This window comes from Accipiter gentilis, chromosome 18 (assembly GCF_929443795.1).
Source record: "Accipiter gentilis chromosome 18, bAccGen1.1, whole genome shotgun sequence".
Lineage (NCBI taxonomy): Eukaryota > Metazoa > Chordata > Aves > Accipitriformes > Accipitridae > Astur > Astur gentilis.
In genome coordinates, this window is record NC_064897.1 from 21,814,725 (window position 1) to 21,837,277 (window position 22,553).

Sequence of the window (22,553 nt, forward strand, 5' to 3'; positions counted from 1 at the left end):
GTTCTGCTTACAACACACACCCCTTATGAGAGTTCGGAGATTACCACGGATCTCCCCAGCCAACAACTGATCTTAACATCCACTGAGTTGCAAGGAAACGAAAGCAAGTCTGCATTTCCTACTAGCGACTGTGGTACAAACGGTGTCCCTGCCCTGCAGCTGGGGCCTAGAGGAGCATGTAGCATGCGTTTCTTTAGTCAGCACCTCAGGAACAGCCAAGGAAGGGAACCAGTGTTTATAACTAATACCCTATCACACCAAGCCATGACCTATCCCTCTCTGCATCTGCTTAATGACTTGTTCCAAAAGACCTTCTGTAATCACACGTATCAAGAACTGAGTCACGAAGTATGGTTTTCTGAGGACGTAGGAACACCCTGTAGGTCTACACAGACTCCTTTAGCTCCCTTGCTTTCCAAGCACCATTTCCACAACACCACCTGCAATCTCTAGAGTGAATTTTGAGCTGCCTGTTCCCAAAAGACTTACAAGACAGTAGCTATTTCTTGAGCTTCAGTCTCCCCCTGGAGAGTTTCCTTTCACTGTTGTAATACAGTACTGCAGTAAACAACTTTGCCTGCTAGTCACGTAAAATTTGTCAACCCAGCACCCCCCAACAGTGGGGCCTATAAAACTAATACAAGAGTCCAAAGCATGATTACAAAGCCAGAGCCCACCAATGTAGAGTGCAACGTGTTCGGAGTGGGGGTACGTGCACAGGGTCCCCATGTCAACTGTGGCACCTGGAGTAAAACCAATGAGAGATAAGAATAAACATTACTGCTAAGCTCTGCTTTCCTGTTAATCGGTTACAGTGCTGTGTCTGGTACAGAAGGGTTTAAATTCTTTTTACTTCAATGTCAATTTGCAGAAGTGCTGTAAGATCACAAATACTTCTACCTGACCCAGGGAGTGCAGTCCTGCTTGCTGCATTAAGGGACTAATGAGCTTTTCCCCATAGCAACTTCCCAAGTAAGCAGGATTTATCACCTCCAACAACAACAGAAACAACGAGGACAACATTTCACCGTCACACAAAATGTCACAGGATTACCGCCTGCCTGAAGAAAAGAGAACGAGGAAGAGTGGAGGAAGAAGAGTGAAAAAGTACCATCTTTTTGCAGGCATGTTAAATGGGATGCTACTTTGCTTTTCATATTCTAGACCCTACTGACATAAACGTTTCGAGCACTGGCTGCTTCTGATCGATGCCCTTACCTGGTTGTGGACTGTGTTCAGCTGGTTGTTAAAAGTCATGGTCAAGTTGGTCGAGGTACTTGGGGCTACATGGGTGATGAACGGTGTCTTGCTCTGGTTCACTGTGTCATACATATTCACCCGCCGCTTGCAAATCTCCATGTTCTGGAAGCAGGACTTGACACTGCGTAAGGAAAGGGGGGACAAGGAAGAAACACAAAATCAACCAACCAACCAACACAGGTAGCAGTTCATCACAGTGGCCCTGCATTAGGTCTCCACCGCAGGCTTGGCACTTTTTATGCTTTTAAAGCCCTTTGGTATTTTATGCAGGTCTCTCTTAACCAGTGAGAGTCAGATGAGGGCCAAATGGGTGTGAGGATGAGAGCCGCTGCTCTGGGACTCCTGGGTGCCACCATGGGACTGAGCACTGCAACCTAAGTCACAAAAAGCAAGCAAATGGGTTGCTCTTTACCTGACAGGGCAAGGAACACAAAGTGGCTATTTTAAAAGACTGAAAGAGGCAAGACTGAGGGCAAGAAAGAAAGATAGATACTGGTTTTTTTTCTGATGATTGAGCCTGACATGAAAAGACAGCTCACGCTTTCTGCCTCAGTGTAAGCCTAAGGGTAGCTTTACAAGTCTTTTGCAAGGAAGAATTTTACTGTTCCTTATCACTGAGACCCCTGAAAAATCTTAAGTTATTCCTGTTAAAAAGCAGTTCACCGAGAGCTGAGTCCAGCCAAGTGGTTAAAACACTGGCCCTGTCTGGCTAAACACTTCCGCAGATCCTTATCTTAAAGCACATGAGCTGTCTGTCCTCTTGCAGTCAATGGGACAATTCATACCGCAAAAGGTTATGCCAAATCAGATTCATCAATGTCCTGAGGGAATCAGGTTCTGAGGTTATCTCAGCCTAAGGATTGGATCTCTGGGGGGGAGATTACAGCTTCTTCCTCTGCACTGACTTTCCTTTAAATGTTATTGATATAGCAATGGAAATTTTGAAAAGTATCATATTTTGTATTCCCAGTAAAGGAGATGAAATACTCTCTGCATTGCTAGAGCACTCTAGGTGTCTGGTACGTGAAACTGCTGGTATTTCATTTTTATAATTGGGATACCAAAGCGTACAGAGGTTTAAGAGATAACAACACAGCAATCTTGGGCAAAACTGTATTTTTAATAAAATCTCATTTTTCCAAGGTCTAAAAACCAATACAGGTTTTCCACAATTCTTCCATAATTGTTTTTACAAATGTGACCTCGGAGTCTGAAACGCAACCCAAAAAATAATAAAGGCATTTATTTTATTTCCATTATCCCAACCCAGAAAAATAGAAAATCCAAGCAGTGAAAAATCAGCTATAGCTGTAAAAAATCAGCTGTATACGTAATTTCTTTTGTAATGATCTAAGCTGTTGGAGGTAGGGGAGGCAAACACATCCTCACATAATTTTTGCGAAACAAAATGTCCCTTCAAAAGGAACACGTTCATATAATCTCTAGGGTTGGTCAGGAAGAGGACCTAGATCTTTTTATCCCTGTCTTGTCTCTTACTCACATGGTCATCTTTCTTCTCTTACAGGTAATATCTTGATAACTGGATCTGTGCCATAAACACCTGCAGACAAGACAGGCTCAGGACACTGCATAGCTGTGTATTATGTGCATTCATTTAAATAACTATGAAATACCTGTAAGTTGCAGAACATTCAGAAAAATCAAACACTTATCAAATAAATATAGAAGACTAGGAGATTGCATTTTTCCAGTCAAGTATGAATATAGTTCTCTCTCCGAAAAGCAGAAAGCACAGGAAAGAGTATATATTCTGTACATGGTAAACTGTGTGTTTTACCAAATGCTTTTATATAACAAGGTATAATCTCTACTAATGTAATACTGTGTTCTCTTTAAAGAGACACTTCAAAAAAAGGGGGGAAAAAAAAAAAAAAAAAGGCAGGGACAGAGCAAAACAGACAGAAAGACTAAGGAGTAGCAACAATTTAAGAGCCAGTCAGTTAAATACTTAAAATGCGGGAGCTAAACTCACTTTGCTGTTTGCTTGGAAGTAAGCAGAACAGCCCCTCTTGGGCTGCTCAAACTTGCAGCCTCTCTGAAGCATGCCACAGCAGAGATTCTTTCCAGAAGCTACATCTTCCATATATTCTCACTGTCTCTGCTGCCTGATTTACTTTCAAGAGAGATTACAACTCCCTGCATCTCTCGAGGCTTTGAAGTTTCTATTCTCAAAACCACAGGCAATCAGAGACAAAATTTCCATCAACTTGCCACGCTGGTTACAGCTTATTGCTCTCTTTCCCAATCACCGCTTCCAACACGGAGGGGCTGCGCAGGGTTACGCACCCAGCTGGCACAGCATTTAGTATTCAGAGACCTGATGCTGAATTTTTTATCCAGGTAAAATTCTCACTGCTATTGGCCCCAATGATATTTTCAACCTTTCTGGGGCTTTGCCTGAGCAGCCACAAGTGAGCACTTCAAAAATGAAGATGCGATTATGGTCTATTGCGTTAGCGGAAAGATTTCTGATGGCAATGCATTATGCCACAAATGTCTCCTATCTTACACAATCAGTTATTACACAGTAAGAAGGACTGTTGCAAATTAAAAGACTTCAGTATGTGATGTTAACAGTTAGAAAAGACTGTCTTTTTTTATTTATGAATGTTTTTATATGAAACTTACTTTTTCTCTGTTTAGCACAATAATCTCCTATCTTGTTTTCATTACATTTATCGCTTACTATTTACTTCTAGATAACAATGCTCAAAGATGTTTGTGCAGGGTAAGTCTGGGTCGACACAGATCACGCACCCACTACCTTCTGGTAAGTAGCTGCTCTTATCTTGTGATAAATGTAACAAAAAGGCAGCTACAGCTCCTTCACAGAGGGAAAACAACCTTAAATGGACTTCAAATACTGCAGGTAAGAGCACACATAGAGGCAGAAGAGGTGACACAGTAACCTGTTGCTCCACAGTACCCACACAAATATACTCTTCGGCTTTTTAAGCAGTCCGCTTTATTTTCGCACCTGAGCTCCTCACCCTGAGCCTTTAACACCCATGCACATGGCACCCAGTGAAGTACAATGCTGTGCCCATAACTCTGTTCTCCTGATGAGATGAAGAGACAGCCTGCAAAAGCACCTTGAACCGCAAAGTGGTGTAGAGCAGGATGTTCAAAGCTGGGAGTCCTGAAGGCTTTGGAAAACTCCCGCGATGTGTCTGCCTTCACTCGCATCTGAGCAGCCTGGCCCTACGTGAACTGCTCAGAGGACAAGAGCAATGTGCTGGGCACAGGTTTCCTGCATTTCAGGCTGCTGCGCTCCGTGACGCAGCCTTAGGAGATGGGGGAGTCAGGCTTGAAGGCACGACACTTCACGTCTCCATGGGGCAGCGGAGCCCATCTCCATTCCACAAACGTGTCAGCTGAGGTCGGAGCGTGGTGTTTAAGGTTACATAGGCGGGCAACAACAAAGCTGAAAACTGAACTCCTTGTCCTGTTGCCTGTGCCTGTAAGCCAGCCTGCTGCAGAAAAAGCTCTTCCCTTAAAAAGCAAACAGCCCCAAACTGACTCCTGCAAGATGGGAAGGTTCTGGGAGGAAGGGTTGACTCCCCACTGCAGATAAGGTTGATTACTGCAGTAACAATCAGGACTATATTTCTTTGAGATATACTGATACTTTGAGCACTAATTGCATAATTTCTTCTGCATTTTAATGCAAACATATGTAATTATTGAATATTTACATAATGAATGTAGCACACACTGCAGTGTTTTAAATGCCAAGCGCCTGTAACACAATTCTTGCAACCTTAAGAGTTTGCAATCCTCTTTTTTTTAACCAGAAAAAGATTAAAACTTGGGCCTTAAGCATCTTAATAATGCCTCTCAAATACATTTGGTCTCCACCACAACCAGCTCTCCTCTTCACCCCTCAATTCAAAACCCAAGGGAAACAAAAGCCACGTACTGTGTGCTGTGAGGGAAATCGAGCAAGTGCGTCATGGTGACAAAAGGGTGGTTCAGAGTTTCAATGGGTGTTATTCTCTTATCTGCATCTATCGTCAACATCTTCTTTAACAGATCTATAAACTCCCGCCGGTCCGCCTTTTCCACCAACATGTCGCTTCCTTCCAAATCCGTTGTCATGTTCACCTAAAGGAGAAGGGACAAGGGTGAGCGCTACAGGGAAAGAGCAGATGGTCAGGTCTCCAGCAAACCGTGTTTACTCCTCGTCGGAGCACATGCCCTGCAAGCCTCCCTGTCTACAGGGGTAGTTGCTGAAGTCACACGGCAGACTCCGCGGTGGCTAGTCATCTGGCTTGTGCATGTCACATCTCTAGACAGACTGTTAAGTGTTCAGCTTGCTTGGGTCAATGGCTAATGAAACACTTAGTCACCCTCCACTGAAGATGAACAGCTTCCATGTGGTAGCAGGCAAGCTCTGATAATCAGTATATTTATCATATAAAGGACTGTGCTATCAAATGCTTAACTATGTGTCCTGTGAGCAAGAAATATATAAAATAAATAAAAATTGTTGGTAGGTTTATGAGAAACATCCCATTTGTGTATCAGGTGCCAGGAGAAAAACCCCGTTATATTATTTCATCCATTTGCACAGTCTCCCCTGATCTCCGTCCCCCGTTTCTGCATGTTTGCCTGTGAATGCTACAATGCCTAGACTTTGCTAGCACAAACTCCAGTTTTGTGCTAGTGTTGTGCACTAGCACAAACTCCAGTTGCAGGAGTGGTTATGCTGGAATTAACTTTCACAACCACATGGAAATGACACAGTGAATTTGTACTCCCCATTCCCCCAGATAGCCACGTTTCACAGAGAGCATGCTCTTCTGTGGCCATGGTGACTATTTTCAATGTCACCATTTTACAAATGGAAATATTAAAGCACAGAGAAGTGACTTGACAGCGGTCACACAAAGGAGCACTGGAGACATAAGAGAAAATGCAGGATTTTGCCACTCAGAGATGTGATTTAGCCATTTTCCAAGGCTGCTTTACTACTGCACGTTGAGGCCACATGCCCCTATGTGCAGTGTCCCCTACAAAGCAGCACATGATGAGTGCATTTGTTAGGCATAATCCTGGTATTTCTCAGGAGCTGGGACAAGAACAGAATACACAGAGAAATGATGTAGTTCCCCTTTCTTGGCATTGTCTGAAAGCATGCGAGGCAGTCTTGCTGGTTACTCACCAATGCTCTTACCTGTGCCATATCATCCAAACAGTTGAAAATATACTTTCTTGCTTCCTTCGACTTAATCCCCGTCTCTGCCTCATGATCATCTGGCGTCTGCTCAAAACAGGAGACAGGCATTGACCAGAACTGCCCTACAATCAGCTGTGGGTTATGTACCACTTCCAGCTTGTGCCTTATCCTGCCCTCATCAGAGACCACTGTGTCTCTCTTGACTGACCAGATAACATTCACACTATCTCTGCTACGGTTATATTACAGCTTTTGTGTCACAAGGTGATTTATCTGTTCTTTTTCACTTCAGAAGATCCTTGCAACTACGGTGGGAGTCCCAAAGGTCTCTTACACCCACCCCAGCATAAGGCTTAGCATCCCATCCTTACAGCCAGAAGCCCACCGGCCTCTCTCCTTGGGGACTGAATGCAGCAAAACACGCTGGTAAAAGAGACTCAGGGCTCACTTGCATTGCTAGTAGGTTTGATTTTTAGAATTCAAACGCTTTCTTTTTCTACCACCCAACCCCCCCCCCATGAGTTAGACACTAGAGCAAAGTCTGCCCAGGGTGCATTTCATTTAAGCTACACATCAATTCATTGACTACTTAGAGGGAGATTTCCAGGTCGATTCCAGATTTAAATTTCCCACAAAGTGCTGCTAAGCAGGTGGGCTAAGGGCTACAGACTTCAGGGATGGCAGTTTTACCTCGGGCTATACCCAACCCCGTGTCTGTGCTGCATTGCAAAAAGCAGAGACAGGCTCTGAGGTGACCTGAATGTCTGCTCACTTCCAACCAAGAACTGCACGGTAAAAGAAACAAGGGAACGTCTTCCTACCTTCAGCCTCCACAAAGGATACGGTGAGTCTGTATCCCTGTTGAAAAACCTCGTAGTCTTTGTCCCTGCACTTAACAAATACTCTGCTGGTAAGCCCTGTGTCTGTGAAATATAGCGAATCTGTAAGAGAAGGATGAGAGGTCACTGTTGATCCTGTGAAGATCTCTGGAGGTCTTCCTTGAAGGAGGGCAGGAGGCATTTAAAACAATAGAACAAAGAAAGAAAGAGAAAATGTAGCACGTAGTTAGACTTCACCAAAAAAACCCCCAAACAACCCAGTGCAAGGAATGAGAGGAAAGAGAATTCCCATACGGCATCCCTCCATTTATCACGTACATGACTGGAAACTCACCCTTACAGTACAGATAAAGGGACGACAGTCCCTAGGTTTTAGAGGTCAAAGGGGAAGACCCACACAGAGATTTCAATGGGGTGTTTCACCTCTTTGCGCCTTTTTATGTCACGCTATCCTCTCCAGGAGTTAATTTCAACAATTTCATATTTGCACTCTAACTTCTGCTGTTTTCTCCCCCAGCTGAGCGCACAGCCTTTCCTAGGAGCAGTCTGAAGTTCAAACCAGAGGACTACGAAGTGACTATCTTTGAACTTAGATGAAATATACACTCAAACGAACTGACACCCTCATGGTATGTGAAGTACTTCACCTCTACTGCCTACATGACTTCATTTGTTATTTGGGTTACTTCCATGAGTATGACCTCACTGGCACTCACACAGCTAAAAGATACTATGCATGTGTTTCCAGGATCTCAGACTTTAATTTATTTATTCAAAGGAGAAAGGGGCTGTGATTACACAATTAGAGACCCATCTCACACATGCCTGGGGTGCCACACGAAACCTTAACTTTGGCATCTCCTGACTCCTGAATATTTCAACTCTGCAGAATTGCTGCAAACTCTGCAGAACTACTAAAAATAGTCATCTACTCCGGAAAGTGTTTTTGAGAGAAGAGACAGAGCAGGGTAAAAAAAAAAATATAAAAAAATAAAGGCATAAAAAGCAGCCACGGTTTCAAAGACTTCCAAGCACTCGGGACCCGGTTCACTGAGCACGGCTTGCTCCACTCTGCGGCTCCTTAGGTCCATCGGAGCTCATGCACCTGAAAAGCACCAGGATCCTACCCGCAGCCCAGCACCAGTGCAGGGCGACTCAGGCTGCAGCGAGGGGCCAGGATCAGCCCCCACCCCTTTCCCAGCTCGCCAGGAACCCACACCATATTGCACCGGTGGAAGCTTTGTGCTGGGCAGTTAAGCTGGGCAGGCAGGTATGGTGATTTCTTTTTCAGCTGTGTGTTTTATGGCTTTTGGGGTGCAGCAGGGAGGAGAAAGAAATCTACTCTTCATGCTTGGTATGTGATTTTCAAATGCTTTTAAGTTTTTCAGCTACGTCTGATTTCCTTTGGAGCCACTAATGGCCCTGCTCTTCTCTGCAGGTTATTTTCCCTGCCAAATTTCACCTTTAAAGCTCTAACTAAAAAAATACTTGTTACAAAAGAAGAGTCGAAGAAACATTTTCATATACGAAAAACTTATTTATTACCCTGCTCTGTTTTGTTTTTGGTTTTTGTTTTGTTTGGGTTTTTTTTTTTTTCTCCTAGAAGAAAAAAGACCCTTTTCAGGCCGCATTTGCAGACAGCTAAGATCACCCTGAAGAAGACTATGGGAATGGAAAGTGTTCTGTAGCCCTGCTTCTAGCAGCTGCTGCGCTATCAGTTTTAGGACTACAAAAGGAAAATAAAAGCCTATAGGGAAAGAAGCACGACAGCTTATATTAACTGGAAACCTACACCACTGTGAATGTTCTCCTTCTTGTCATTGCTTTTAATATGCACCCTTGTAAAAGGGATTATGAAACGCAGTAGAGATCGTGCGGTTTCTTCTAACAAACAAACCTTTATTCAGTCCTCGTTGTTTCAGCAGAGAAAGGGTGCCTGCTCTGCTCAGTGAGGAGAGACAAGTACAGAGCTCTCCAGTCAACGGCAGTGTTGACTCTTGATTGAGATTTCACTTAGGCAGTCAGGTCTTAAAAGCCAGCGTACCAAACAGCACGCTGGTTACCTAGAATAAACACCCCAGGTGGAGAATGGAAAAAGTTGACTTGGGAGGGTAAGAAACACACATCCCCTGTTAGCAAAACAGAAAAAGTTGGCATCTGTTCACTCTGATGAGAGAAGGGGGAAACACCCGTCACTTACCAGCACCCAGGGCAGTATCCGTACCCACCTGATCGTACTCTGAAGCTCCCGGGTACAACGGCCAGCCCAAGAACAGCTCTGCAATGACACATCCCAACGACCACATATCGATTGCTTCACAAAATGGTAAACCGAGGATGATTTCAGGGGCTCTGCAAAGGAAGAGGTTAGAAAACATCAGCAATGGGAGCAGATCCACTCGACTGGCGTAGGGGGGCGATGCTCACGAAGCTGCCGGCGGCCAACAAGTGTCATTGCTCCTGCCGAGCTGAGGGACCCAGCGGCCACCGGCAAAGCGTCTGCTAACCAGGCATGAATCGGTGAATAGTTATCCTTGCATGAATCGGTGAATAGTTATCCTTGCAGAGGAGTCCTCTGGCAGCAGTTAGCCAAGAGACAGCCCTATGTTTCGCAGCAGTTTGCAGCGGGGAGAACAACCATTATTTTCATTTGGCAGGTGAGAAAATGAAGCACAAAACAAACGTTGTGCGTTCAAAACCACCCAATTAAGGCCCCCACTCGAGGCTCTCAGGCCCAGCTCGCCGTCCCGTGGAGAAACCATGCGGGCTCCCTGCAGTGAAGCATCCTCCGTTCACATAGCTCAGCGGGCTTCACAAACAGCCAGACATTAAATAATCATTACAGGACTGGTATAAAAGGATTACTGACTTTTTAAACAAATGGATGTAACCATAAAACAGAGAAATAACATAATTAGATCTATTAGACATAAGCCTTTTCCTCAGGAGGAAGTAGCCACGAAGCCTTCACTTCCCAGCCTGTCCCAGGCACCTCATTAGATTTCCTCTTCCCTTCCAGCCCAAACAGCCAAAATGCAGCAGCACTCTCGCTATGCATTTACTGCCGGCTTCAGGAGATGCCCACTGAGGCACCTCTGCTCAGCGAATCTCAGGGTTAGCCCTGCCGAGGAAGGAGAGGACAAGGTAAAAGCTTTGCTTCGGCTCTCCAGGAGGATCCCCGGCCGGAGCACGGAAGAGACGCCCAAATAAGCAAGACCATTCTCAGCTCAGACTTCCACAGGACCTTACGGTGAGGGTCATTTCACCTTTCAGCCAGGTAGAAGCTGGTGTCAAATCTGCCAGGTACTGTGCAGACCGTGCAGTCAATGGAGAGACACCCTCCCAAGAGGGATTTGTCCCACTGTCTTGGGATGGTTTGAATCTTTCTTCTTGCACTGAGGCTAGACAAGCTTCCTCAACTCCAGTGGCCAAGGCGAGACAAGATGAATCCTTCCCTTAGCACCCCAAATGCTTTGCATTTCAACAGCAAGTTCTACGTGGAAGAATCAAAGTATCTTACCGATACTGAAACCCACCTCCGCACACAAACACTTTCCTTACTTTCCCTACCTCAGCCCAAACTTCCACATGCAGTTAAGTGCCATAGTTCCTATTCTACACAGGGATCACCTAAGGCTTCTCTCCTGCTCTTCTTGCAGATCTTGCAATGCTTCTAAAGCCCCAGCTTCTGGAGCCAGGTGATGTACAACAGAAAGAAAAACTTACTTTCCCATACTCCTCTAACTATTAAATAAATAAAAAAAAAAAGGCAGAAGACAGCTAAAAGAAAGGAACACACATTGCTTCAAAACTTTCATCATTTTAAAAATAGCCTTGGGATTTCTCAAGCCCTAATGCATATTTTGGGAATGCCCAGGGTTGACTATTGAGTAAATCAAGTGCCACCATCCAGAGCTGGAAATAGGACCCATGGTTCCCAGTTTCCCATCTGTCATCAGGATAAGATCTGACACTAGTGAGATCATACTACGGATTACCAATTGCAGTGGAAAATCTTATGTTTTAATCACGCCATTACGTAGTCATGTGAAGACAAGTCTTTAGCCAAGAAACCAAGCAAAATGGCTAATTTTTTCCAAAGAAACGAGCAAAGGCCCTGTAGCAAGAATCCATGCCCCATTTTCAGTCCGCAAAGGGAAACCCCAAAATCCCCAATTTGGGGTTGACTGGTAACAATAAAAGCCCAAAACTATCTGTTCTCAAACCAGCAACGCAGAACGTAAAAATTATGGGAGATTCTGGGATGTTAAGCTTCGGATGCTTTGTGCCATTCCCACAAAAAACATGCCAGAAACTTAAAAGGTGGCTACCTTCAGCCCTCCTAGCTTCATCCGTGCTTGTTGTTCTCATACCCCATTGCTCTTTAGCCCATCGTGACAAACTTTTTATTCTAGCATCAACCTCTCCTTAGGAACAAGGGGTTAAATTTCCTCCTTTCCTCCCCATTCCGTCATCCCTGCACACTACTCGACACCTAGACAAAATGCAGAGAGAAAAAGACAGCTATGGTGACCTGAATCTCATTACTATGTAAATCCTGCATTCAAAGCCATCTGCCTCTCCCTGTCTGCCTTCCACATTGTGAACGAAACATCCCTGGTCACTAATGAGAGCTCAGCCACGCATCGCCTGAACTTCAAATCCCTCCCACTAACTCAAGTGGAAGGAGCAGAGGGGTGGACTATCAGTGGGATATTCCCAACGTGATTTTGTGTAGAAACCTCCCTGTTCATAAAAATCGCTCGCACTGCTGTCATATGTAGCACACACCTCCTCCCCTCTCTCCCCACACTTATGCTGCCAACACCTTCCAGACCCCTGCAAGAAGGGATGACCTAGAATTTGAGGCTCTAAAATTTCATTTTTTTTGTTTTTCTCGTGAGTCTTCAGCTGTCCAGTGGGTTTTCCTTAAAGCTCCAGCTTCTGGACTGCAGCAATTAGGAGAGTATTTCTTTTTCATACACAAAAGAAGTTTTGCACCTCTGCTGTTCGGAAGAAAAGCACAAAACCAGTGTCCATACCATTTAAACACATAAAAGGCAACTAAATGGAGCACCATTCATTATATTAAACCAGACTTATTGTTATAGGGAGGGGAGGTCTATCATTATAGAGGTGGTGAGATAGTTTTATTTTATTTTGCTTTTTTGAACGCTGGTATTTGCATTACTCAATCAAGCCTAAACATTAGTGGCAATCTTTGCCCATTCAGCCCCAAACAGATGATAATTTTGGAACAGCAATGAGAAGCCCTGCGAGAGGGGGCCAGATCGAAGAGAGACGGTGCCCTACGTGCACCACAGCCGGCATTCACTGCGGCTTTCTCCCAGCCCTGCCTTCATGTCACGACTGCGATTTTTCCGTGGAGAGGGAGTAGCCCTAAGACAAAAAGATCTTGCTAACTTAATCAAGCAGTCATTAAGACACCCCAAGAACAACAGGTATCAGACACCACACAGGCTGCCAGACCTTCAGCTAGCAGATACCTCCCGTTGGCCATGCAAAAGGGAGAGCTGGAGTTACCCCAGGAGGAGCAGCAGTCTGCCTGCCTGCCGGCACTCTGCTAAAGGCCAACGCCACGCGTTTTGGTGGAGGATGCTACAAGTTCTGTAATGAAACAACTCGTCCACTGATGAAATGCCTTCCAACCCTCTATCAGCTGGAAATTGCTCCGTATGCTCAGTTATGGATGCATAGATCCTTCTGCATACAGACCTCTAACACATGGAACTCCTCTCTTTCTTAACAGAAACACGTCAATTTTTTAAGACAAGGTGAGATCTTGACTTCAATCACACGTTGTGGCATGGAGTTCCACAAGCAACCTTCTGCTTTCAATACGATCTTAACTCATCGGTTTAAAGCCTGATTTTCCTTCATCAGGTTTAAATTTGTCACCTCTCACTTCATGTTCACATGGATTGGCCTAGAGGTGAAGACGGAAGTGCTCGAATCACCTTTCTTTTAGCACAAGCTATTTTTAAATCTCTGCCCTGTTCTCCCTTGTTTGCAGCAGCTTCTGGCTTCTCAGTGTTCCATCCCATGGATGTTTCAATTCACTTGCACCGCCTGGCCCTACAGCTCCTCTTCCTGACATGACTGCTTGGAGACAGGCTGAACAGACCTAGAAACAGTTAAACATGAGGATATTCCCCAGACTTATTTTACACTATTTGCAGAATGCTTTCACGTCCCAGTCTTCCCTGAGCCTAATATTTTGTTTGCTTTTGGAGTGACACAAGGCATTTCAGCAGATGTTTTATCTGGGAGATCCTCTGAGACACACAGTCCTTTCTCCAGAGAAGCTGCAGTTAATTTAGGACATAGAATTATGTAGAAATAGTTCGTTTTTCCTCTTCCAATGTTTACTGCCTTTCAGTACTGCACTGATCTGGCATAATGTTGTCTGTAACCTAGATCAAGTCCCTTAAATGTTCCTCACACTTTTCTGCACCCTAACCTAAGCAGGTATGTGGTATCTGCACACTTAAGCACTTCGCTGCTGGTCCACCACTTTTTACAGATAATTAATACATTAAATAACTCTGGTCCTAAAATGCGCACACAGTCCACTCCATAACTGACCTTTTTATTCCTAAAAGCACTCAGATTTAGCTCAGCAATAAGAATGGTGTAATTCTCTTTTCCAAAGGGAAAGAAAACATTTCCATGTCTTAGCCAGTGCTTATGTGGGATTTCTCAATTCTGCAGCTGGTAACACTATTAACAGGGGAAAATGCCCTATTAAAGTGTACACATCAGAGTATTGCAATTATAAATCGGAAAGATGATTCACATGGCAGCAGGTCCTCCCAGAACAGCACTGAAGTCTTCAGCAGATCTCTCCATGACTGCACAGGGAAGTGTTTTCTGTACCGATAATACTGCTTGTTTTAGCACAGACTCACCAAACCTTTCCATTGTGGTGGGGATCTTGTGTGAAACCACACAAAGGCAGCCCGCTGCTAAACACCTTGGTACATGCAGGAACATCCCCATTTACTGCTCTCTGCCAGTTTTTTGGCTGTGCATCCACAACACCATCGGCACAGTAACTCCAGCCTCCAGCTTGAGAGACACGGAGGGAAAACAGAGAACTTCACCCTCCCGTCCTTCCTCTGGCTTCGATGTCTCCCAACGAAAGGCACTGCCCTTCTGTATGTGCAGGCACAACCTGCTCTACAGCTCACACAAATCTCACCAGCATAGACCAAAGACTTAGAAACTACTCACTACCAGCCTGGGAGAGACTGAAGAGCCTCACCAAGAGCCTGTATCTCCAGGAGAGAAGCAGCCAGCCCATCCCCACACCTCCAACCCCTTTCCCAGACCAAATTACTCCCCTGGCCGGCAAAGGGTGACCCGCTCCTCAGCTCAGCACTGCATCCAGCAAGTCCTCCATCACCTTGGAGCCCAGCTTGAACATCCCTTTGTCTACCAGAGAGCTGCTGGTGCTGGGGAGCCAGGGTGCGAGGGTCCCCATGCTGGCAGCACCCACGGGTCCCCAGAGGCAGAAGAGCCATCTCATCATTTGCTTGCACCTCACATATGACCCCGTCCTGCTTTCAGGCCTGCCGCTGGCAGAGTATTTACTTTAGCAACCCTGCTTTGTGGCAGGGTAATTTCATTGTCTGGTGTTTCTGTCAGGAAAATTAATTACCAGTCTAGCTCGCCGGCTTTTTCACCCACACATCACAGGACATTAAAAACAAATGCCAAAAAAATTCATTTCCACAGACTTGGATTCGGAGAGCTGGGCTCTTCCTGAATTCTAAAACTCCCCTGCAAACTGCCCTCCTCGGGGATAATTTACCACCTCTGGTAGGGTCCCGTAGCCAAGTGTGATTCTCTCAGCAAAGTCCTTCATGGTCAAGTATACATATCAGACAAAAATATAACTCAAAACTTGATACTTGCTGGCACCTTGAGCAGAGAGCATGCCTGCTTCTCGCCTTCGGGGCGACGCTTATAGAAGAAGGTTGCGGGCAGCTGCAGGCAGTGCAGACAGACGTACAGTGATGCTGTCTGCAGAGTCGATATACACAGCTCCTGTCTTCTTCTACCCGTTAGTCTCACCTGCCAAAGCCTGAACTTCAGGAGGCAGCAGCTTTCACATCTCCATCCAGAAAGCCCTGGGCAGAGGCAGAGAGGCAGGAGCCAAACCCCTTGGCCTGAACGGCTGCACGCCCAGGGCTTGATCCCTCTCAGTGCTTGTGCTCTCCCATGCACCAAGATACCTCCTGTGAGGAAAAGCCGCATCCTTCACGTGTCTTACAAAGGGGTTTTTATTCAAGTGATGGGGCTCCATCTTCCTCTCAGCCGAACCCTTTCTTTGGCATCTTTGCGGACTCTTTCTTATACCTGCTCACTTGACCCTTTTGTGTTTTGTGGAGGTATCTACTTTTTATTGCCATGTACTGTAGCATGCAGAGTACCCTTAGCTCTTAGTTAATGGAGATGGAGGGCATACAGCACCTTTTTTTCCCCGTTTGTACCTCTCAGACCCCAAATCACTTTTTAAGTGCAGGGCTGTAAAAGGAGACAGGCTCATATTCTGGAAGTAAAAGGTTACAGTTGCTATTTCCCTCGCCCTTCCACTCGCACAGACACCTGGAAGGGATGCAGACATCTAATGTGGACGACTCCCAGACTCAAGGCCTTCCACCGCTCCGCGGCTGGGCAGCTGCAGACTTTCTGCTTGTGAAAAAGCCAGCCATCAGGGCCAGCGCTTAACACCTACAAGCACCAACAGCCCTGGCACGCTTGCTCCCTCCCCGTCCTGTGCAGTGGGCAGGAGAACAGCTCCAGACCCTTCCAGTGCTGCTCCCAGCCAGGGAGAGCCAGGCTCACCCTTATTGCTGGCCTTGCTGTGGGTCCTCTGCATTTCTCCTGCATCCCCTAGTGCTGGATTTTGCTTGGATGCTCGGCCGAAGCCCATACAGAAGTGGTACAAGTCTGCAGACCTCTCACTAGGGCCTCAAGAACTGCCATGATCTCTGGACCATGTTGGGAAGCACCAATGCAGCAGAATCGTAGCAAGGGACAGCCCTGGGTTCAGGACTCATCCCAGAATATGCAGGCATACCATGACTTTCGGTTTCCAGCATACAGTTCAAACCATGGAGAGTTTAGTCAACACAGGGATATTCATGCGGGAGGGAAAGGGCCGTTGAGGAACATCACCCAATCTATCAGAGTATGCTGTTTACCCACAAAGATGTTTTGGTTTGAGTTGTAAGGAGGGACGGTGCCTCTAAAGGGTCTACTAACACACTCCCTCTTTCACAGGTCAAACATGGCTGCACCCAGTTTCTAGAAAGAACTGTAGGTGTAGCCAGAGCCATTTCCAGGGCTGTCAGACCACCAGCACAACCACCACTAGAGGGTAGCTCCAACACTGCATCACTCACATTGCCCTCACCCATCCCTCAAGATTAGTTTGCAATCCATAAAAAATATCTGTATCAGCTCAGAGGACTGGAAGCTGGATCCGCTCAGCCTTTGGGGATGGTTTATGTTACAGGACGTAAATATAAACTGGAGGCTGGTAACAGGTGAGGTACCACAGGGGTTTACCCCAGGACCGGTCTTGTTTAACACCTTTATCACTGACCCGGGGAGGAGGCAGATTGCGTTCTCATCCAGCTTATGGGTGATGCTGAACTGGAGAGACCTGGTGATGCGCTTGAGGGCAGGGCTGCCACCCAGAGGGACCTGGACAGGCAGGAGGCACGGCCCAACAGGGACCTTCTGAAACGCAGCCAGGACGAATGCTGCCGCCTGGCCCTGGGACGGATCAGCCCTGGTGACAATACCTGGGGAACCGCTCGGTGAGAGAGGCCGTGAGCACCTTGACTTGAGGGGCAGTGGGCTAAAACGAGCACCCTGCTAGCAGCTGGACCAACAGCCTCCCCAGAGCAGGGCCAGGAGACCAAGGAACATGATGACCCACCTGCAGCCACATTTGTGAGATGACATCTGGATACCACGTTCACCCTGGGGACCCCAGTGCGTGGGTCAACGATCTGGATACCACGTTCACCCTGGGAACCCCAGTGCGTGGGTCAACGGGAGCAACTTCAGTGTGGGGAGAGACGGCCATGGGGGACCTGACAGCAGCCTGCCCCCTTCTCCTCTGCCACGTAGAGAAGATGGTGCCAGGCCCTTTGCTCAGGTGGGCAGCAGGAGGTACAGATGACAGACAAACTGAAACAGGGAAGGTTCCCACTAGGGACAGGGAAAACCCCTCCACTGTGCTGATAACGAACCACCAGCACAGGCTGCCGCGAGAGGGTGTGCAGTTGCTGTCCTTGGAGGCTTTCAAGACCTGGCAAGACAAAGTCCTGAACTTGATCTCATGGCTGACCCTACCTTGACCAGCAAGTTGGGCTACATGACCTCCCAAGGCCTCCCCCCACCTGAACTACTCTAACTCCATATGGTACAGTAACTACACGTTTGTCATTAGGAAGGTCACCACGATCCTCTTACATACAGGCAAAATACTACATAGCTGGGAGTGTTTCAGGTCATACAGATGCAGGTCCCAGGGTGCTTTTAGCAGGTGTACACACACAGCTCTTTCTGTCTTTTAAAAACAGAGAGCAAGTTACACAAGAATTACTTCTGGAGTTGACTGGTATAATTATCAAACAAGCCTCGGGAGACTGTCATTACTAAGGGTATTTAATAGCAAATAAATCATAGAAGCAGACTAAACCACCAGCCCCTTGACACCACTCATATTCCACCAGGGTGCTGATTGGGAAGGGTGAAAATACTCCAGAGGATGGTATCAGAGGCTGACAGGGCTAGCCCGGACCCCGGGAAGTCACCCGCTCCCTCCCTGCCCTGATATCGGGCCATCCCATGCCTGTCCCACTGCTGGCAAGCGTTCAGCCAGCTTGTCTTACAGACCTCCCGTGGCTGAGCATCCATAAACTTTGCTGCGCCCCAAAGGACCTCACCCCTTGTAATTTTAAGGAATAATACAGCTGTGCATAGCTGACTTTATGTCATGCTTAATTACAACTTGTTGTCAATCTGGCGTCTGTGTAATACATGTGGAAAAATGTAACTTAATACATCTCACTTGACTTTGCCTATACCCAGCCTTCTGCCAGGGTGCACCTCCTCCCTATCTTCACCCTGCCTTGGCCTCAACGTATATTCAGTACCTATAAACTTGTCTCTTTTTCTCTCCTGCTTACCTACCTCCTTTTTCTTTCTCATTTTTCTGCTCTCTTCCTGCACTTACTGTGGATGAAGAGGGAGGTGGAACATCGCGCCCAGGAGCACGGAAAGTCCCTACCGCCACGGAGGGGGTGCACGCCACGTGCCTGCAAACACAGTCCTGCTATGGGGGCAAGCTGGGCAAGTGTGGATAGTGTGCATCCATCTTTAAAAATGGGGTGTCACAGACAGTCACATACCAGGCACCCCAATGGGATCCCGACACTTGCTGCCACCATCCACACGAGGCTCTTGGGAAAATCAATTTCCATGGGTTAATAATCCCGGAAAAGTTTCAAGTAAACTGCAACAACATATCCCAATCACTTGTCATCACTATGCACCTTTCTTGGGGTTAAGAAAGCCGGATTCAGCCACGAACAAAGCCTGGGTTTAAACGGGGAGGGAGGGGTGCCTGCTGGGAGGCTCCGCGCCGCTCTGTTCTCCTATGTACGTTGCATATATACATTCCATTTAGGTTAGGGCCTGAAAGAAAACCCTCCTGCTCTCTTCAGCAAGGGTGTGCAAGCAAATGACTGAAGCCCTGAGCTGGAGAAGGCAGCACAGCTGTTTGCGGAAACAAGACAAAAGATTTAGAAACAGTTGCTTTTTTCCCCCCTCTTCTATGTCAGGCTGTTTACAGAAACCAAAGGATGAAATTTTGCAGACAAAAACACTGAGAGCAGCCTGTCAGTCTCAGAGGGAGGGAGGGAGAGGGAGAGGGAGGGGAGCGTAGGCTTCTTTCAGGATTATGGATCATTGCTAAATTGCTCTATCAATTATTAAACCCATCACTCAAAGCGCAGTAACCAAAATATAGCAGATAAAGCCTTTCTCATCCACTCTCTACCAGCTGCTCTCCTCCTCCTAAAGCCAGAGGGGAATGAAAATTCCCGTAGTTTATATTTTATAAACATCATTTTCCCTCTGCCTTGAAAATAAAAGCTTTTTCGGACAAGGTACAGTAGAACCGAGCCCGCGGCAGAAAGATATTAAAGGAGGATTCGCCCTTTCGATTAACAGACCCAAGGAATAAAACAAAATCTCTCCAATCAATATGATTTCTTAGCGCCGACAGGTTAAAACATTTGTCTGTGGATAAATGAAGAGGCAGGCCTCAGCCATCAATAGCTGTTAGCTGTTATTTGCCTTCACCGCTGGGCGGATCGGAGATCGACGGCAGGGTGAGCACGGTCCCAAGAAGGGACGGGACGCGGCCAAGCGGCACGTGGCATTTGGTCCGGCCGGTGACTCCGTGGAGAGAGTAACTGCAAACCCACATCCAAGGTGGGAGGAAGCCCTGGGCGAGCAGTGCCGACAGGGAGGAGGAGGACCAGGACCTGACATCCAGCCAGGAAGGCTTCCACATGGCTGCCGACGTCCGAACGGACAGCAGTTTTTAGCAACACTATACGCACTCGCTGGAGGCTGCGGCTCCAGTTCGGCGAAAGGCTTTCCCATAAGCATCACCTGAAGCAAATCTGTGCCTGGGTCCCTGGGCACTGGACGCAGCTAAAGTTAAGGATACATTTAAGTGCTTTGCTGAATCGGAATCCGCTAGCAAGTCCTCATTGCACTTGAGCTGGGAATCTTAAGAGGCAAGAAAAGCTATTAAGCCCAATGATCGAAAAGAAAGCCAGGTCCTGGGTCAGCCAAGAGACATACTAAGCTTGTCCCAGCCAGAAGTGCATCTTCGTACATCCCTGGCGGAAGCCCTGCTGGACCGATCACGATCACGCTCATCTCTTCGGACTCAGAAATGCAGGACACCATAAACTTCAGAGGAGGTGCACAACGCTGCTCACCACGACCATCGCCCCCGGGGGTCGTCAGCTCCACGCTGACCCAGAAGTGCAGAAACATGCACAGGGGGTGATGCAACAACAGCTACATTCAACACAGCGTGACCTCTGGTTGTTCTCTGAAACAAAGGGTAATGCACGGGGGGGGAGGGGGGGAGCAGGGCTTGGGCTTTCCCAGGTTATGGAAGAAAACAGAGGATAGAAAAATCATAATTTGAAAACAAAAGCCCTATCCATGCCAGGCAGTGAATGGATGAGCTGCAATGTATTGGGTGCAGAGATCCCCTGAAGGAGGCATCTGATCAAGAGGGAAAGAATGCCAATTATGTGCTCCCATTCATGCCACCGCAACGAAAGCATAATTCTGACTCCGCTTTCTGACCCGCAGTATGCAATTTATGCAAATCCAAGCTGTTCTCGCTTCCCTCAGAGCCAAATGTCCACCAATGCCAGAGCTGGCTCTAACTTTTTGTTTTCCTTTTCAAATCTATTGTTTTCACTGTTGAATATTTAAGACCTTTTGTTGTTGCTGTTGTGTTTCTTTGGAAATGAAATAATAATTAAAAAAATCCCAAAGCACATAGAGACAGACAAGAGTTGACTTCTCCTCTCCAACAGCCTCCCATTCTGCCACACTCAGCTCCATACCAACCCCTTATCGTTCCAGCCCAGAGCCCTGCCACGTCTCGGCCAAGCAGAGCTCGTGCCTGCTCTATAATGTTCCCCAAGACTTTTGTTCACAGCAAATACTGAAAGTTGCACCAAGCTGCACGGTGGTTTTATGGGATTAGCCCGAGTACTGAGCCAACTGTCAAATATAAGGCTCCAAACGACTTCTATCCCTGGCAAACACGGATATGAACCAGACTCAGGCCATGATCCTAAGATTGGCTTCACAGAGCAAGTAGCAGGTCTGAGGCTAAAAATACCAAATTACTGCAGCCTTCTTTTAGTTTTTTTTCTTTTAATCATGTCTACTGGGCGCTTTTTTTTTTAATTAGAAGAAGACAAAGACAAAAATAAAGTACTTATCCTGCCTGCTCCTCAGAGAAAGGAGCATTGCCCTTTACTTATCTCTGAAGAGCCACACAGATTTGATATTATTATTAGCAGCAACTATTTGTATTTCTGTAGCACGCAGAAGTCCCGGCGGAGACCGGAGCCTCATAATGCTAGACACTAAAACACGATGTGCTAAGGGACTGTGTCTGCTCCAGAGAATTGATGATCTAAGGCGATGTGTGGTGACAGGGGAACAGATTGGTGGAGCAGTTCGCCCAAGATCATAGGGAGAGAGCATAGCAAAGCCAAGAAAAGAAGCGGGGTCCTTGCGAACAGCGTGCCTTATCTATTAGACCACAATGTCTTCTATTTATGATATTTGGGAATAGCAATAATAATACATGGGCTCGAAGAGTCTTTTAATAGAGATGGGTATTACTGAGGCAAACCAGATTTTGAGGCGACATGACCTGTAGATGTCACCCAACAAGACAGTAGTTGTGTTGGGAGCAGCTCACGAAATCCAAGGCCCACTTTAATGCCCCCCTTGGTGAGTCGCAGCATCCTGCCTATGCTGTGAGGAGCTGCCTGCTCTACAAACAAGTTTTAGGAAAAGCCTGGGAATGCCTGCCCACCCGCACGTGGAGGTACAGGTGGCTGGGCACAACTAGGGCTCCCCAGAGCTGTCCCAGTTGGCTATTCCTGCTGCAGAGAGTTGAAAATTTCCACCTTCAACTCAAGCCCTACCTGAATCAACACAGCCTGCAGAGCGGCTGACAACAGCCCCCTGTACAAGCAGCAGGGCACGGCACAGCGGAAAAACATTCCTCTTCCACAGAATTGCAGAAACTCAAATCCACTCTGAATTTCACTTATTTTTATTGTATTTATATTAGGGCTAACATCTGGAAGGGTTAAGTAGGGCCCTACTGAACTAGATGCTGTAAAAAAAAGTAAGAGAACAGCCCCTGCCCTAAAAGACTTGCAACCTGATTTGGGATCCCTCATCACCCTGGAAATATCAACTCTGGGACTTGCTGCTTAGCATCTGCTAAGCCAGGACCTGCAACCAAGCCTGCACAAAATGCAGTCCCTTACCCACCAGGGTGACCACTGACAGCCTGGATTCTGCAGCTGATGGGGACAGGATAGAGTCCATGGGTGTGAGCAGACCCACTGGGAAGCCCCAGTGGCCCA

General features: G+C 46.8%; 1 protein-coding gene across 5 annotated transcripts in view; it reads right to left on the bottom strand.

Annotated features, from left to right (window-relative positions):
* The window catches only part of HIPK2 (homeodomain interacting protein kinase 2), a 132,822-nt gene that overhangs the window by 25,356 nt on the left and 84,913 nt on the right, over nt 1-22,553 (bottom strand). For all 5 annotated transcript variants that reach the window (XM_049822713.1, XM_049822709.1, XM_049822710.1 and 2 more), the window contains exons 3-7: nt 9,528-9,651; nt 7,282-7,401; nt 6,458-6,544; nt 5,201-5,385; nt 1,219-1,381 (exon numbers count right to left, since the gene is read on the bottom strand). In XM_049822713.1, the coding sequence (XP_049678670.1) occupies nt 1,219-1,381; nt 5,201-5,385; nt 6,458-6,544; nt 7,282-7,401; nt 9,528-9,651 (679 nt within the window). The remainder of the gene's footprint in view (nt 1-1,218; nt 1,382-5,200; nt 5,386-6,457; nt 6,545-7,281; nt 7,402-9,527; nt 9,652-22,553) is intronic.